Source organism: Chelmon rostratus, chromosome 3 (assembly GCF_017976325.1).
Source record: "Chelmon rostratus isolate fCheRos1 chromosome 3, fCheRos1.pri, whole genome shotgun sequence".
NCBI classification, from domain to species: Eukaryota; Metazoa; Chordata; class Actinopteri; order Chaetodontiformes; family Chaetodontidae; genus Chelmon; species Chelmon rostratus.
In genome coordinates, this window is record NC_055660.1 from 12,440,688 (window position 1) to 12,457,066 (window position 16,379).

Genomic DNA, 16,379 nt, shown 5'->3' on the forward strand with positions numbered 1-16,379 from the left:
GATTTTTTTTTTTTTTTTTTTTTTTTTTTTACTCTCCCAGGGTTTGCAGACAGATCACAGAGCTACCGATCAGCTAGACAGACAGGTAGACGGACAGACAGATGAGTAGGCTCGTTACTTTCGCCAGCTCTGTAACGAAGTAACGCCTTGTGTCCAGTACTTTCAGTGGGAGAACTGGACTGCTTCCCATCGTCATAGGTGAAACAGAAATTATTATGCTTATTCTCAAACCTTAACTTCCCGCATAAAAACTAGTTTTTACATTTAAACGTTGCAATGATTCACACACACCTGGTAATACAGTCAGGCCAAACGAAGCTTTGTCAGTGTCATAATTTAAACCAACTGAAAAGCTGAGTTTACCCGCGTGGTTATCATAACAGACCTTGTTAAATCCTTACTTTTGTCACCAAAAGCCTTTAAATAGTATGGCTGGTGGTAAATTATAGGATCACCTCCACATTTAATTTGCTTTCCTCAGCATTACTAAAAATAACTTGGCCCAGGCGCAATCATTTGGATGAGTAATGGCAGAAAAGTTGACTTTAATGCACGTGGAAACTCAGTCAAAACAATGGCGACATAGCCAAAAGCAATGCTTATTTGGGCTGTTTTTGTTCTTTTGAAATTTCATCACATCTAATTTCATTTCATTTTATAGTATCCCGTATTATTTTATTTTGAATCTAGCCTGTAAGAGGCTAGAAATGATCTCTTTGGCGGTGATGTCTAATGTAACGAGTAATGTAGCCAAACAGGTTTTAGAAGTAATGGGATTACATTCGAAAGAATAACGGATCGCCGGTTTGAGCCGACGCGCCGCTGCAGGCAGGTAGACAGGCAGCGTCCCCAGCCGACCCGACTGTCTGAGCCCCACCCACCAGTCCACCCACTCAACCCACACACTCACCGGAGTGTCTTCTCCCTTGGGTGGTGGAACTGACTCTCTCCTGACCGACACCGCGCAGGGGGCCGCCGGTTCGATCCCGCTGTCTTAACGTGTGTGATAGTGCGTCTAGACTCCGGGCAGGTGAGCCCTCCGGGGCCTCCAGGCGCTGCGCACAGTGAATACTAAACAGGATGAGACTGCATTCAGGCACGGCACTGCGCTCCCCGCTCTCTCTCCCTGTCATGCCAAATACTATTAACTCTATAATTCTCCTGTGTCAGATGTATAGCGCCACGCTCTCTGGGCATTTATTGTCACAGCGCCCCCATCCAGATGTTCAGGCTCGTGTGCGTACAGTAGTGGCAATTTTTCCACCATCCACATTCATCCATGTCCTATTTTAAAGGAACTCGGCGCAAACCACAAAATAAACGGATGATGGCGGATGATTTGACAGCAAGTGTGAAATGCTTGAATGTATATTGCGTTTCAATGTAGGTCATGAATCACAGACACAGGCCCGTTTGCGAGGCAGTAGTGGAGGAGTGGAAGTGTGAAAATTTTTCAATTACATGCAGGGCTGCAGTCAGGATTTTAGCATGAATTCCTACCAACACCACCACTGCTGTCACATAATTTTTCGCCATTAATTTCTCTCTTTTTAATTAGTTGGATTTTTCGGATTTTATTGTATTTTTTCAGGTGATTATTCAATTATTCTTGAACATGAAAGTCGAATGAACTTCTGTTAGTTCAATTCTGAAGCATCTATATTAGTATTATATTGCTGTCTTAAATTGGTTACATTTTGGTTGGTTACATTACAACACACTGAGCCTACAAATACTGGCACTGGTATACTGGTACGTTGGTAACTGTGGCTGCGAAGTAGGCCTACAGAGTTACTTTGCAAAGTTATTTGACATAGTTTACTTGTGGGTAATTAATCACCAACAATGCAATCTAGTCTTTAAAGATGAGGTTTCTTGTGTAAAATATGAATGTGCAAGTTAGTAACTAAAACTGCCAAATGTCATAATGTTCACCATAAATAAGGCTGTATATAATATTTGCGTATTAAATGTGGTGGAATAGAAGTACAAAAGTTGCATAAGAGGAAAATATTTAAGTAAAGCATAAGTACATGAGTACAGTACATGAGCAAATTCATTGAACTTATAGTTACTTTACATCACTGGCACAGGATCACACCGATCTACTTGGGGGTCCTGAGATGTCCCCATTCCTTTCATTCCCTGAGCAATGTGCACAATTTTCCTATGCTGGAATACTACCTGGGCCCAGATTTAGGAATATGAAACCTGAAATAATGAAGACGTTACACTGGGATTTTGACTCATTGGCTGTCTTCCAGGCAGGGCTTTAGGAACAGGTAGTAAAGCAGGGCCCCTCGATATTGTGCTTATGGTGAATATTCTCAAGTGCATTTGACAAACCAGTAAACACACAGTAAGCCTGCATTTTCTGTGTAGTCCAGCCTTGCTCACTGCAGTAATAACAAAATGTTGCACCTGTCTGATGACAAACTAAAAGCCAAAAAATACAGAATAACATGGAAATATCATAAATCTTTGAAATGTTTATTTTTCACTTTAAAGAATAGAATTCCTATCAAGTAATGACAGTCTTCAATGAGTCTTCTTTTCTATACACAAAACTGTAAGCAACACGGTCTGTTTTATTTATTGTTTTGCAGCAGTACACTCATGCCATAACGACCTGAATTCACTTTACTGCTCCCATAAGCAGCTCAGCACTGACCTGGACTGACCTTCTTTTCTCTAAGGCAGTTTTTATCTCCTCACATCATAGGTCTGGGTTATTTTGGTTAATCCATAGTCTATGTTTAGCCTTTTCATCAGAATGCATCGCCAACTTCAGGCACGGTGAGATTAAATTAGATTATTCATGAAAGCAGACTCATGTGTTTTCCAGTCTCCTCACATGTTCACTGCGGGGGAAAGTAGGCCAGTGTGTGCAGCGGCTGACTGATCGACCCTCTCCCTCTTGTCCTTACATTACACCGTTTCCCTGACATTACTCGGCTCTGCCGGAGGGGCGGACAGCGCCGTCGCAACGCTTTCTGGGCCGCGTGGGTTTCCGTAGAGACGCTCCAAACATGGCCGCTTCCATGTGCTAACGTGAGAGTTAACGTTAAACCGAGTTTACACTGCAGCAGTGAGGAAACAGTCACCGCACGACAATCTGTGTCGCTCACACAGTGAAACCCCTAACAAACCAGGAAAGCAGTGTCCACCTGGAGAGGGTGTCACAGGTAAATACAACGTTTACAAGGTTTATCTTGCTAGCAAACCAGCTAACAACTGCTGGTATGTTGCAACATTACGCATCATGAAATCTGGCTTGTTTAACATCTGACGTTTGCGTTCACTTAACCAGTTTAGCCAAAGTAACAAACATTTTGTCTTCACAGCCGTGCTGAAAGCGGTATAGACATGACAAATACGTTGTATTGAAAGAGAGGCAGCTCAAGGTCCTGAAGCCAAATGCCAAATAGTAAATCGTAAATGTGAGGATTTGCTGTTTTTCTAAGTTTTATATCATTGTAAACTGAGTATTTGTGGGGTTTAGCACTGTTGGTTGCAAAACAAAGAAGTCGTCACATTGAGAACTGGAAATTTATAATGGGTGTTTTTTGTTGCAGCCCTACTAGTTTACAGTAATGGGCACTAACACGTTAGCTTAATGTTAAATGAGCTGACAGTAGAGATAAAGTTCAAATGACTTAATTGTGGATGAGAGGATAGACGGGAAATCAATCAGCAACATTTTTCAACCATATGTGTGTTTTGTTTAGATAAAAGCCTTCACTGGTTCTAGGTGTTATCACTGTAATTTGCGTCTCTGGACTGTTCAAAGCAACTTAAAGATGACACCTGGGCTTCAGGAGCAATGGTGATGGTCAGTTTTAAATATTATCCGTCATTTTATGCATGAATTGGGTTAACTGAAAAAGTAATCAAAACGTGAACCCATGCTGAAGATATTCATTAATTGCAGTCCTAGAAGACACTTTTGTTTAACTGACAAGGCCGCTCAGAATCTGTAATGTTCAGTCAGCCAGACTAGCATTTCAGCAGATTTCAGTATGTCGTTGTTGGTGCATACGTTGGCTTTTAAGTAACCTCAGGTTCAAGTTTCAGTGCAGAAATGCCAAATATATGTTTAAGGAAAATTGCACATAATGTTGTCATTATATTTTTTATTCACCAGCAGTGACCAGCAGTTCATTCTTCAACTCAGAAATCTCAGGCTCAGTTCAAATTTTGGTCATAATTCTGTGATAGCCAAATCATTAGAAACAAAGAGATATGTATTGAAAGTGATTGTTTTTGTGTAGTTTATGTTAAAAAACAAAATGTGTAGTTTTCTGTTTTGTTTTTTTGATTGTCAAATACTGACATTGCAATGAGCCTAAAATATTGAGTGTTGGAAGGGTTCTATGTTTAATCTGCACACCAACATTTTGCAGCATTCATTGCATTCAGCATGTCATTTGTCTCATTACAGAGGGCGTAAGCTGATGCTGGTTCGGACAGCCCACCTCTTCCCCCTCATCATCTCCCATCATCTGCATCCTTCGTGCGCCCGTTCTGCAAGACAGACATTTTGGTGGAGCTTAGGCAGTGCTGCTGCTGCCAGCTGGGGACCGAGATCCATGGAGCCCGAGGTTCCCACCACCAAACCTCCTACCACGCCAGCAGAGGGTATGAGCCCGGCACCCACCGACACAGCAGCTGACAAGGAGAAGAAGCTTCCTGCGGGACTGTTACCAGGGGAGATGGTGGTCAAGGAGGGCAAGGCGACCATCTTGTTTCCCAGTGCTAATGAGGTGTTTTACAACCCAGTCCAGGAGTTTAACAGGGATTTGACGTAAGCATAAATGCTGGCTGCTTTGGCCTTTTCCTTGTAGACGCATAAATACTTTACATCACAGACACAAGTCTGTGTATAATATATAAAGTTATAAACATATAAATGTTTATACTGCCTATAAAAAATACGTTTTCCTTTCCAGATGTGCTGTGATCACAGAGTTTGCCAGAGATCTGCTGGCTCAGCGCGGCGTGAAGGTGGTGGTGCCCGGAGAGAAAGAGAGGGTGGTGGTCTCTCTGGCAGAGGAGACAAACGAGGCCGACGTACAGACGGAGGAGAAAAATGGAGCAGAGGAGCCACCTGTAACTGTAACAGTGGGGGAGAAATATGAGGTATGTAGGACTGATTTTACAGTGTAACTGTGAAGTCGCAAATTTTATTGCTACAATTATCTTCCCACAAGAATTCCCACTGAGGTCATTAATGGAAATAATCTGTTTAGGAATATAAAATGTGTGCAGCACATGTAGTGTAAATACAATTTTGTCTTTTGTTAATTTTTTTCTTTGCTACAGATCTGGTGTAAATGAATTTTTTCTTCATGTGTAGTTACTATTAAAAACAAGTTATACAGTTGTTAAGGCACAATATGTAAATTTTCCCAGTACAACACACTGGTATGATTGTATGCTATATTGCTGACATAGCAAACACTGGTAAGAAGGGGAAGAAGAAGAAGAAGAGATGATGGACTAACTGATGAGCATAATAAACATAAAGCTTGACCAATATTGAAAATCAAAGAAATTAGAGCTTGGCAGGAAAAGTAGGAAATGTTCTTTCTTGACAAATGTTCTGAGGCCGTGAGCCTAAGTGCAAAGCACTAACACTGTCAGGGTTGGTGGTTTGAGTCCCAGTGGGGTTTCCCATCCTAAAAATATACAGACTGATGCCGGCGTGAAGCACTTTGGATAAGGCCTCCATCAAATGACTTATGTTAATGTTGCACGAGGCAATTTCACACTCTGGTGGCCCCAAGTGGTAGAGAGAGGTAATTAGATCAGTTTGAAACTTTGAAGGATTTCATTATGTTGAAGTAATAACATGAGATGTCAGTAAAAACCTGAGCTTCATCTCATTGTTTACCGACAAGGCAGATGGAAAAATGAATTCCTTAGTGGAATATTTACAGCTTCTGAACTACAGGAGTTACATTCTCTGTTAGAACGGTTTGAATTTAAACTGCCAAAACATCCTGTGTTACTACAACTGTATAGCTTCTGTTTTATCAGTATTTTCGTTAAAACTATGTGAATCAAATGCCAACATTTGTGAAAGGAGTCGATCTTGTGATGAACCCATGGAGAACGATCACTCCTCAGCTCTAAGTAGGGCGGGGATGTGTCAGTGTTGTGTTTACAGCTTGTTTCTGCTGCCCCCAAGTGGCCAAAGAATCAGCTCATGCAGCTTTAAGGTTGTGTCCTCCACCCTCCGTTTCAGCACGGCCTACGTGTTCTGGAGGGGCTGGCGGCGTCTGGTCTGCGCTCGGTGCGTTTCGCTCTGGAAGTCCCGGGCCTGCAGAGCATCACCGCCAACGACTTCTCCAGCAAGGCCGCGGCGCTGATCGCCAGGAATGCCCAGTACAACGGAGTCAGCCACCTGCTCCAGGCCAGCTGCAAGGATGCCAGGTGCGCTTACTCAGCACATTCAGGGAAATGCTTGTTTGCTGCTGGTCTGCCTCTTCCCCTGTTATTTCTCTGCTTCACTGATTTGCTCTCCATTTGTTCCTCCTCCTCTTGTATTTATCCAGTGCTTCTCTCATCTTCATTCCTCTCCAGGCTTCACCTTTGCCCTCTTGTTCTATTCATTCCTCTGTTCCTGTTCTCATCTCCTCCATTCCTGTCTCTTTGCTTTTCTTCTTTTATGAACTTGTTTGGCCCTTTCAGTCGCTCTCCTCTTTACTCCTTGGCTTGCTTGTCTTCATGCCTCTCTTCTTCTATCCTCTTCAGTTGTCTCTCCTCTGAACTAATCTGCTCTTCTTTTTTAACTGGCTTTGACTCATCTTTTTTTCTACTCTACTCTGTTTCCTCCATCCCTCTCTGCTCCATTTTTAGATTATTTTCTCTGTCTTTTCTTTCATTGGTCATGGACATGGATCTGTTTAATGTTTCTTTTCTCTCCTTTCTTTTTATTTGTCTCCAGCATGCTGATGTATGAGATGCGAGGGAAGAAGGAGCGTTATGATGTAATCGATCTGGACCCCTACGGTAGCCCTGCTTGCTTCCTGGATGCTGCTGTGCAGGCTGTCAGTGAGGGAGGTTGGTAGTTCGGTCTGTCAGTCATTTTTTGACTGATTTCTCTGACTCTTCTGCTTTTCATTCTACGTCCTCTGGGTCTATTTTGAGTATGATTTAGTTTGATGCTAAACTGCTGTTTCGCTGTTTTTCCAGTGTTTTCATCCAAGTATTTTTTGTAATCATCATTTTGTGAATTTGGACAGCTGATGTCACATCACATTTCATCCCTGTCATCATAAATGAAGTGTGTAAAGGAATGGCAGAGCTCTGCTGTGGCTGCACAGGATGAAATCAGGATCATCTATCTTTAATATAACACCCACCGTGATGTACAGCCTGAATCTGGCCGTTAGTGATGGCTGAGTTTAACGATTGCATTTTGTCTGTATTCATCTCCATGAGACAGGGTCGGTCACCATGGACAGTCTCCAGTTCATGAGCAACATTTGGACAAACAGGAAGGGGTTTACAGTAGGGAGGTGTGTTATGAAGATAATTTTATTACAGATTTTCTTTTTTTACCAATCACATGCATGCTGCCTCTCTAAGCTAGCTCAGCAGCTGCTACCACATTCAGCCAGCTAGCGTCAGTTAGCAACACAATGTCAAAGTAATTCTGGATCAACCAGCTATAGCCTGCAGCTGTAAATACACACTGTACACTGTAACCGATGGTAAGTTATTTTACTTTAAAGAGCTTACTGACACTACAAATCTGCTGAAAGATTTTTTTAATTGGCTTAACTATTGAAGCATTATTGTTTATCACACTGCCAACTGCTGTGTTTGAATTACTCAAAACTGTGTCGGTTAATGACTGTAAATGTCGGCATTAATGGATTTGTGGTTTATTTCCCTGCTTGAAATAACAGCATGACCATTTGCAACTGTCATCTGCAGAAGTCTGATGTTAAATGTGACATCCAAAGGTTTTGTACAGTCAGGATTTTAAATGTTTTTAGCGTGTTCCTGATGTGATGTAGGGCAAAGGAGAACAGTCCTGTAGGAGCTTCCTGTTTGTTCAAATCAAGCAAGCCTGAAATGAAACACACGTTTAGAGTGAAAATTCAGACTGCTTCCTGAACAGCTGAGAGGTCGAAGGAAGTGTGGACTTGGCATCAGTGGATTGGTGCTGTGGTCAAAAATGATTAAAAAATGTTCTCTGAGCAGCCGGATTGATGGATGTGAGTATGCAGTCACTGATGTCAGTAGTGTAAGATCTGACCTCTGTGGCATCTACAGGTGTTGTACCTGCTCTCTCTTCTTGGTGACTGTGATGGATTTAAAAAATATCAGTTGCATCGCTCTTCTTTTTCGAATGAAGGCATGTTTCAAATAGCATCACTTTGCTCAATAATAATCATCACTGAAAGCCTTGTTTTACTCACCTTTTCTTTCATGGATTTGATTATCACTCATACATTTATTTTTGTTGCTTTCACTCAGGGAAGAAAATGCACCTAAATCGCATTTTATTCTTCATGACATTTCAAATGGCTTAAAATCAGCCTGACAGTTGGATCAGAAGTATGTCAGATATTGTTTGTAAAATAAGTCTTGTTTGGTTTTATCCCATTTGAGCCTCACAATGAATCTGCTTTATAGCATTGATCCCCAACCCGTGGGCCGTGGGTCATTTGGTACTGGGCCGCACAGAAAGAAAAAATAATTTCCATTATTTTGTTTTTTCACATAATTTGAAAAACAGGTGGTGCCTGACAGTGCCAGTCTGCAGCCAGGTCCTCTTGACATGATTAAAAAGTGGATTTACGTTCATTATTATTGTTATTATTGTTATTAAAGAGAAAATACCACAGTTTTTAATGCCGATCTTATCATTTTATTTTGTTTTTTTCTGCTACACCTTTAGACTGGGCCGTGAAAATATTGTCAGACATTAAACTGGGCCATGGTACAGAAAAGGTTCGGGACCACTGCTATAGGACAGGACAGTGAGCCACGTTTAGACCTGACAGCCAATAGGATACTGACCTGATTTGCAAATCTCCACCCATGTGAGGCAACCAGAAGGTTAAAACGAACAAAGACCAAGAGTTACTTTACCTTTAACCCATGTTTCGAAAGTTGTCTTTTGTATTTCCTTCTCTTAGGTCATCTGTGCTGACTCACTTGTTCTGTATGTGTCTCTCTCTCTCTGTGTCTCTGTCTCAGGTCTGTTGTGTATAACATGTACAGACATGGCGGTGATGGCAGGAAACAGTGGAGAGACCTGCTACAGCAAATACGGTTCAGTCTCCATCAAAGCCAAATACTGTCATGAGATGGTGAGGGTACACACACACACACACACACACACGCCCACGCATACAAAATGCACATCGACTGCATGCACAGACATGTCACCATGTTTGCACTCACAATGTCTCGATCCTTTGTGAATGTGTGCATACAGTATGTGCTTGGCTCTGACAGAAACATGTCATGGATTCTGGCCTGAGGCTGCAAGTTGATGAACTGGAGTTTTGTGAGTGTGTGTGTCTGTGTGGGTGTGCACGCGCTTGTACTCATATTCACTCGTAGAGAATTTTCACAAAGACAGAAACACAAGGAAAGAAATCTTCCAAACTGATGATGATGCTTTGCTGCCCTGGCGTCAGTAATAATCACGTAATATGAATTTTAAGTCAGGCCAGGTTGATTTTGGTCGTAACAGCAGGCGTGCTTTATTTTCCCAGAATTCATCAGCTACTTTGTCAGAAAGCATCCACTGACGTACCTGTTTGCAGTGCAGCCAAACAGATTCCTGTGGTTTTAATAAAGATTTGCCCTTTTTACATCATGCCATGAGCCACCCTGATCTGCTTTCACACTGTGCACAGTGCAAGTCACTTTTCACACAGCAGCGGGGCACAGTCGAGTTGTTCACTTTGCTGAGGAGTTGGAGGTGTGCAGCCTCTCGCTGCAGCTCACTGTTGCTGCTCCTGGCTGACTGGCTGTCAAAAAATGACACAAGCAACCAGTCATTTTTGGACAAAGCGTGTTTTCTGTGTTTCATGTTCAAGCACACCGATGTGTGTATATGAATATTTTTGTTTTCATTCTTGCTGTGACAGTAACTTATAAACATAAGAGCTCCCCTTTATTTATACTAGACTGAAAAGGGTTTTTCTTCATAACTGATGCAAGAAGACTTCAACAATTTGCGTGTCTCCTGTTCTTTTTCCCCTGCAGGCTCTTCGTATCATCCTCCACAGTTTGGACCAGCGGGCCGGGGTGTACCATCGATATATCCAGCCCCTGCTGTCCGTCAGCGTCGACTTTTACATCAGGGTCTTTGTTCGTGTCTTCACGGGACAGGCCAGTGTCAAAAACTCAGCCAGGTGCTCACACACACACACACACAGTTGAAGTCAGAGGTTTACCTACACCTTGGTTTAAGTCATTAAAACTATTTTAACCACTACACAGATTTTATGTCAGTGAACTATAGTTTTGGCACGTCAGTTAGGACATCTTCTTTGTATATGAAAAAATGAAAAAAGGAAAATGAACATTAGAAATATTGACACGTTTGGAAATTTAGTGTTGATTGTTCCGTTGAATTGTAAGTGGAGTCAAAATGAGAATATTAAGCCAAAGGAATAGTGTAATTACAGGTTAGCTGTACTCTTGACATGCTTGAATGAACAGCATACATACACACACTGAACTGGTTATTTCGATGGGTAAACACACACAAGCACAGTATTTAAAGCTTACATTGAGTTTCTTGTGTTGCAGCAAACAGGCTCTGGTCTACAACTGTGTGGGCTGCGGCTCTTTTCACTTACAGAGAATGGGCAGGAGAACCAGCAATGGAAAACAGTAAGACAGTCCACACCGTACAGCATAGTCTTTTTTGTTGTTTTTCATGTGTAATGGAAATGTCCGGTGAAGCGCTGGCCATCAGCAAACTCACCTGGAGCCTTTCGGTGTCCTGGCCTCTGGCAGACGGTTGGAGACATCAGAGCTAAAATGTTACAGGGAGTTTTGAACTGTAATCACTTTGGTGATTCCTTAACCTTCCCTCAAGGGCCATCATCAGTGCTAATTACCAAATGTTGGCATGTTAACACCATAAACTAAGATTGTTAATATGGTAAACCTCGTACCTGCTTAGCATCTGTGTTAGTGTTTGATGTATGTTAGCATGCTGATGTTAGCATTCGAAGTGAAAAGCACCTCTATGCATAAGTATGGTCTCACAGAGTCACTAGCATGGCTGGAGACTCTCAGCTTTTTCAACAAAGTTGTGGCAGCTGAGTGTTGCCTCTTGGTTGTATCTGCTCCAGGGGACTGTGTGTGTGTCTGTGTGTCTTTGTGTCTGTGTCTGTTTCTGTCTGTGTCTGTGTCTGTCCGTCTGGAGTAAAGATGAACCTGCTGTCATTTCAGTATGAAGTATTCTCCTGCCACTGGACCCCCAGTTGGATCAGCGTGTGAGCACTGTGGACAGAGACATCAGGTTACACACACACACCCCATCATTACTTATTGGTATCTTCTGTATTCATAGTTCTACACCAACTTGCTTATATTTGCTTTTATTGTTGATTTTCATGGCTTTTGTTTTACACGATGCAGATTTAGTCTCAGCATTTACATCTAATTTCATCTTTTTACTCAGGATGTCTTTTTTATTGGTGTCAGCTGTGTCAAAACCTCGCTGCTTGTATGTAGTTTGCTACTGTGCAAACACACTTATGCACTCCAGCTGAAGCCTGCGTCTGTCCTCTCTGCAGCTGGGTGGTCCTCTGTGGGCAGAGCCCATCCACGAGCTGGCATTCGTCCAGAAGGTTTTGTCTGCGGTGTCGGGGAACCCGTCCCGATTTGGGACGTCCAAACGCATTGAGGGCGTGCTCAGCATGGTGACGGAGGTATTCATTTATATATGCTCTCATTACAGGGCTTGGTATCATTGCCTGGTATTGTCCTGTGGGTGCGGTTAGCTGCATCAGGTAACTTCACATTGTGTGACAAACACATTGAATGTATGATGTCGATGCACTGTTTGTTTCAGGAGCTGGAGGACGTTCCTCTTTATTACACTGTGGACAATCTGAGCAGCACGATACACTGCAATACTCCACCTCTGCTCCAGTTTAGGTAAACACACACTCAATTGAGCATACAGTGTTGTCAAGAAACACCAGGGCATTTTATGATATTTGCACATTTCAGAAATAGCTGTGATTCACATGCACATAAATGTGTCAATTGTTTTATTGTTTATAAAATCTCATAAAGCAATCGAGTCGAGTCTTTGGTTAAATTCAGAAATATTTATAAAATATTCTCTCTCCCTGCAGGTCTGCTCTCCTTCATGCTGGCCACAGAGTTTCCCTCTCTCACGCCTGTAAGAACGCCATTAAGACGGACGCTCCCCCTGCAGCCCTCTGGGACATTATGCGCTGCTGGGTAAACATTACTTATTTACCAAAAAGGTTTAAAAGCTGACCCCCCCCCAGTCTTGTATTTGCCTGAGTCAGATGCTGATGGTATGCTTGAATTCCCAGAATCCAATGAAACTAGGCTCTCCTCAATCACATTATGCATCATTTTTACTTATATGTGTTTGATTGGTCGTCTGCCACAGGAGAAGGCCAATCCTGTGAAGAGGGAGAAGCTGTCAGAGACTAGCCCCGCCTTCAAGATCCTGTCCACTGAGCCCAGGTGAGACCACTTGAGACTTGAAAGTCCAACCAATCAAACGATTGATACTAACTGAGACAGTTTTGTATTATTGTCTTATAAAAGTACAGTTCAGAGACTTCTTTAGCCATTCATGTGAGCTTGTAAAACAGAACACCCGACATTTTTCACATTTTGTGTAACTTTAAAGAGTTTACCGAACATCTTTATGCTGGATTGTGCGTGGTGTGTGTGTGGTGCGTGCATGTGCTTGTGTGTGTGTGTGTAGCCTAGAAGCCTGCTTCACTGTGAGGGAGGATGCCAACCCTCAGTCCCGTAAACACCACCTGACCAGGTTTCAGGAGAATCCTCAGGCCTACTGGGGACCCAAAGCTCGTGCCAAAGCTGGGTAACTAACACAGCCTACACACACACACACACACTGACAGACTAAATCACACAAGTGGTCCAAGATAGGACGGTCCAAGATAAGACCTTTTTTATTTTATTTTCTTAGAATGGGACTTAAGCAAAAAGTCTGGAAACGTTTCTGACACCGTCATCAAGACAGACGTCTCTTTGCATTTTTAAAGCTGCTAAGAATTAATTAATTGCAAGCACGAATTCATCAACAAAATGAGTTTGAGACTGAATAATAATTACAGGGTAAACATTTGCATGAAGGGGCTGATTCATCACCAGACATTATGCACTGAAACATCACACTTGAGATGTCAAGCTGAAAGTACAGAGGAAAAGTTTGCATTTCACAAGAGTTTCACCCGAGTACAGATCAAATCAAACTGAAAGATATATTTCTGGCTTTTTGGGGGGACTTTTATACACCCTGAGTCACTTAAACTACTGACATTTTAGAGAACAAAGCTGTGAATTTATTGAATTCCCCCCTTCTCCATCCAGGTTAATTTGCTGCTTGTATCCCTACTTCTCCATCATCATCGTTTCTCTTGTTATTATCTCCTTCCTACAATTTCTTCCCTCTCATTCTCCTTCCTCCTCCTCTTCCATCCATCTTTAACCATTCATTCCCTGCTCTCTCTCTCCCCTCCAGAGGTGGTATATCTGCTGACCTGCAGGACAAGAGGAAGAAGTGCCAGAACAAGAGAAAGAACCAGACAACAGACTCTTCTCAGCTAAAGGACTTCCCCTGCAAGAAGTTCAGACAGGTCAGTTCAGATGCAGGCAGGAAACGGCATGAAGGAACCTGTGAGCTGTGCTGGGATCAGCCCTGTCATCATGCATGAGTCAGTTATTTTTAATATAGCGTAGTCACACATCTTGAATGTGTGGACTTTCAGTTAAGTTAAAGCTAATTGCTCATTACTGCACTCACTAAACATTACCTGCCAATCAAAAAGACTGGAAGGCGCTCTGGTGTCTTTTTTCCGTTGGTTTTCTCCTGATGAGGCTTCTGTCGGTGGAACTCTTTTTTTATTCACGGCAGCTCCTCATTTGTTTTCCTAAAACAGCAGTGGAAGACACGTTTGTCTGTGGCTGTATATCTGAAATGATCCAGTCACGTTTAACCTGGAAGATAAAACTGTCCTGATGCCTGAAGACATGCCCATCTTAACACAAACGCTAATGACACCAAAGTCCTTTACTGCTTTATGAATTATTCAGAGGTGCTCACTGCCTACCTGGTACAGCTTTGAGAGCCACTTCCAGGATTTGGCTGTATACAGAATCAGTGATGAAAATGTTACACACAAACTGTTCCAAGTTGGAGCAATGGGAGAAAGCTGTGCTCTTAGTTGCAGTTTTGTCAGTTTGTATAATACAGTCAAAAGGTGTGCTGTTGTTTCCAAGCCTTAATGACTAAAGCTACATGAATTAATCTGAACAATGGTTCAAATTATTCATAGTGATTAACGTGCAGAGGAGCACAATGAAGTGTTTTAGTGTTGTTGGAGCTCATCGGTTTGGTTTTATGGCTGCAGCTTTAAGGTTTTGGTTCATCATCTCCGCTCTCGTCAGCATCGTTTTCAACCACAGCGGCTCTTTTTAGCGAAATATGTCTTACAGCCCACTGTGTGCAATCTGCCCAGTACGAAACTGAAGGCAGAGTTAGCGACTAGCTGGCGAACATAGTGGAGCATTTAGCAGGTGGTTTTGGTGGAGCTGCTGGAGACCAAAACAGCTAAAATTAGTGAATATTTGACTTGGATTTGCTGGGTGAGCAGAAATATGACTCCAAATGAATGATAAAAATAAATGAATGATGCTGTATTTAGCGTTATAGGATTATAATTTACTCTTCATCTGCTGTTCTCCATTCTACAGGACTTAATAAAGACTAAAGCTTCCTGATGTCCCGCTTTGTGTAATCCATTTATATTAATGCAGTCGTCATTTGTTGCATTCAGCCAGAAATTTAGTGTTTTTTTTTAAAAACCTGACCTTAAATTCAATACCAGGTTCGATTGAGTTTATTTCTGATGATACAGGGATTCGAATCATTCATCAGGATTTATTAGAAAATAATTTGCTTTGTAGGAATGTTCTGACATTTTGACATTCGAGTACAGCACAGTTTAAACAGATCAGATGAATATTAACCTGGTTTTTGTTCCAGCAGTTTACTGCAGCTGAGGATTACTTCAGCTCATCGTGTTCTTTATGATAATGCTGGCAACAGAAGTTACGGGAGACAGTTACTTTAATAGTAATTACACTTGTAAAGGCTTCATATCCTGGGGTGGGAAATGAAAGTCGTCTCCATCAGCTGCTCTCTGCTGGTTTTCTGCCAGAGCAGCTGAGTGCTTTCACCAGCTGCAGCCAAAACGTACCTTTAGCTGTTGCAGAGACTAACATCACATCAGCTTTTCTGACTTTTGTGATTTATGTTATTGTCTTCTTTTTTTTTTTTTTTCAGGGAACATGCACCCATGGTGACAAATGCTGCTACTCCCACGACCTGGAGCAGACGAATGAAGAGAAAATGGATTGATCCTATCTTACTTTTATTTTTTCTTTCATTGTATTTCTGGACTTGGAACGGCAGCATGCAGCCTGGATAAAGAATGATGTGCTGCGATCACGTTGTATTTAGATGGGGAGAAAAACCTAAAAACTGTTCACATGCAGAACATTATTCAGCTTTAAGCCATAGCCTTTTTTTTTATTTTTTTTTTTATGCCAGTTCTGTTTTAGTCCAATAAAGTCCCCACGATGACTTTATTTACTCATGCTGCTTTCTTCTGGTCTACGTGCTTTGGCTGAGTGTTAGTCATCACTTTTAACCACTGTGGGATGTTAGTATGACTTGGTGTGTGCGTGTGTCAGCAGGGTGCTCTGTCTTATCAAAACTTAAATATCTGAAATACAGACATTTAAACTTTGGTAACTTTCAGGTCACAGACCCACTGTTTCAAGACTGTATTTAATGAATATTTGACAATCGTTTATAGCTTTCTAACTACTCGGGATGAATAACAGAACTGCATGTAAACCTACCCCAGCAAGCATTTAACTTGAAACAACAGCAGTAAAACTTTGTCTTTAAAACTGTTCTGGAAGCTGTTTTTAATAGATGTAAATGTCGACTTCAGAAATCCTAACTTTGAATTTAAAGGATGATTTAAAGGGTCTCTGGCAGCGGTGCAACACGGCTTATGAAGAGAAAACAGGCATCAGTAAGTGTGTGGACATGTAGCTGTAATATTAAAGCGCAGGTTAACACAAAG

The 16,379-nt window shown here is 41.9% G+C and overlaps 1 protein-coding gene across 2 annotated transcripts; it reads left to right on the forward strand.

Moving 5' to 3' along the window:
• The first annotated feature begins 3,049 nt into the window (after positions 1 to 3,049).
• Positions 3,050 to 16,318, forward strand: trmt1 (tRNA methyltransferase 1). 2 transcript variants are annotated; one of them, XM_041933052.1, is made up of 16 exons: positions 3,050 to 3,185; positions 4,442 to 4,804; positions 4,950 to 5,139; positions 6,248 to 6,435; positions 6,950 to 7,065; positions 9,217 to 9,329; positions 10,237 to 10,385; positions 10,786 to 10,869; positions 11,437 to 11,506; positions 11,784 to 11,918; positions 12,062 to 12,147; positions 12,351 to 12,459; positions 12,638 to 12,714; positions 12,962 to 13,081; positions 13,745 to 13,859; positions 15,569 to 16,318. In XM_041933052.1, the coding sequence occupies exons 2-16, from the start codon at positions 4,455 to 4,457 to the stop codon at positions 15,641 to 15,643; spliced, it is 1,977 nt and encodes a 658-aa protein (XP_041788986.1). In that variant the 5' UTR covers positions 3,050 to 3,185; positions 4,442 to 4,454; the 3' UTR covers positions 15,644 to 16,318. The 2 variants fall into 2 exon arrangements, 1 of the variants encoding a protein (XP_041788986.1); XR_006006714.1 differs by lacking the exon at positions 15,569 to 16,318 and having other exon boundaries at positions 12,967 to 13,081; positions 13,745 to 13,854.
• The last annotated feature ends 61 nt before the right edge of the window (positions 16,319 to 16,379 follow it).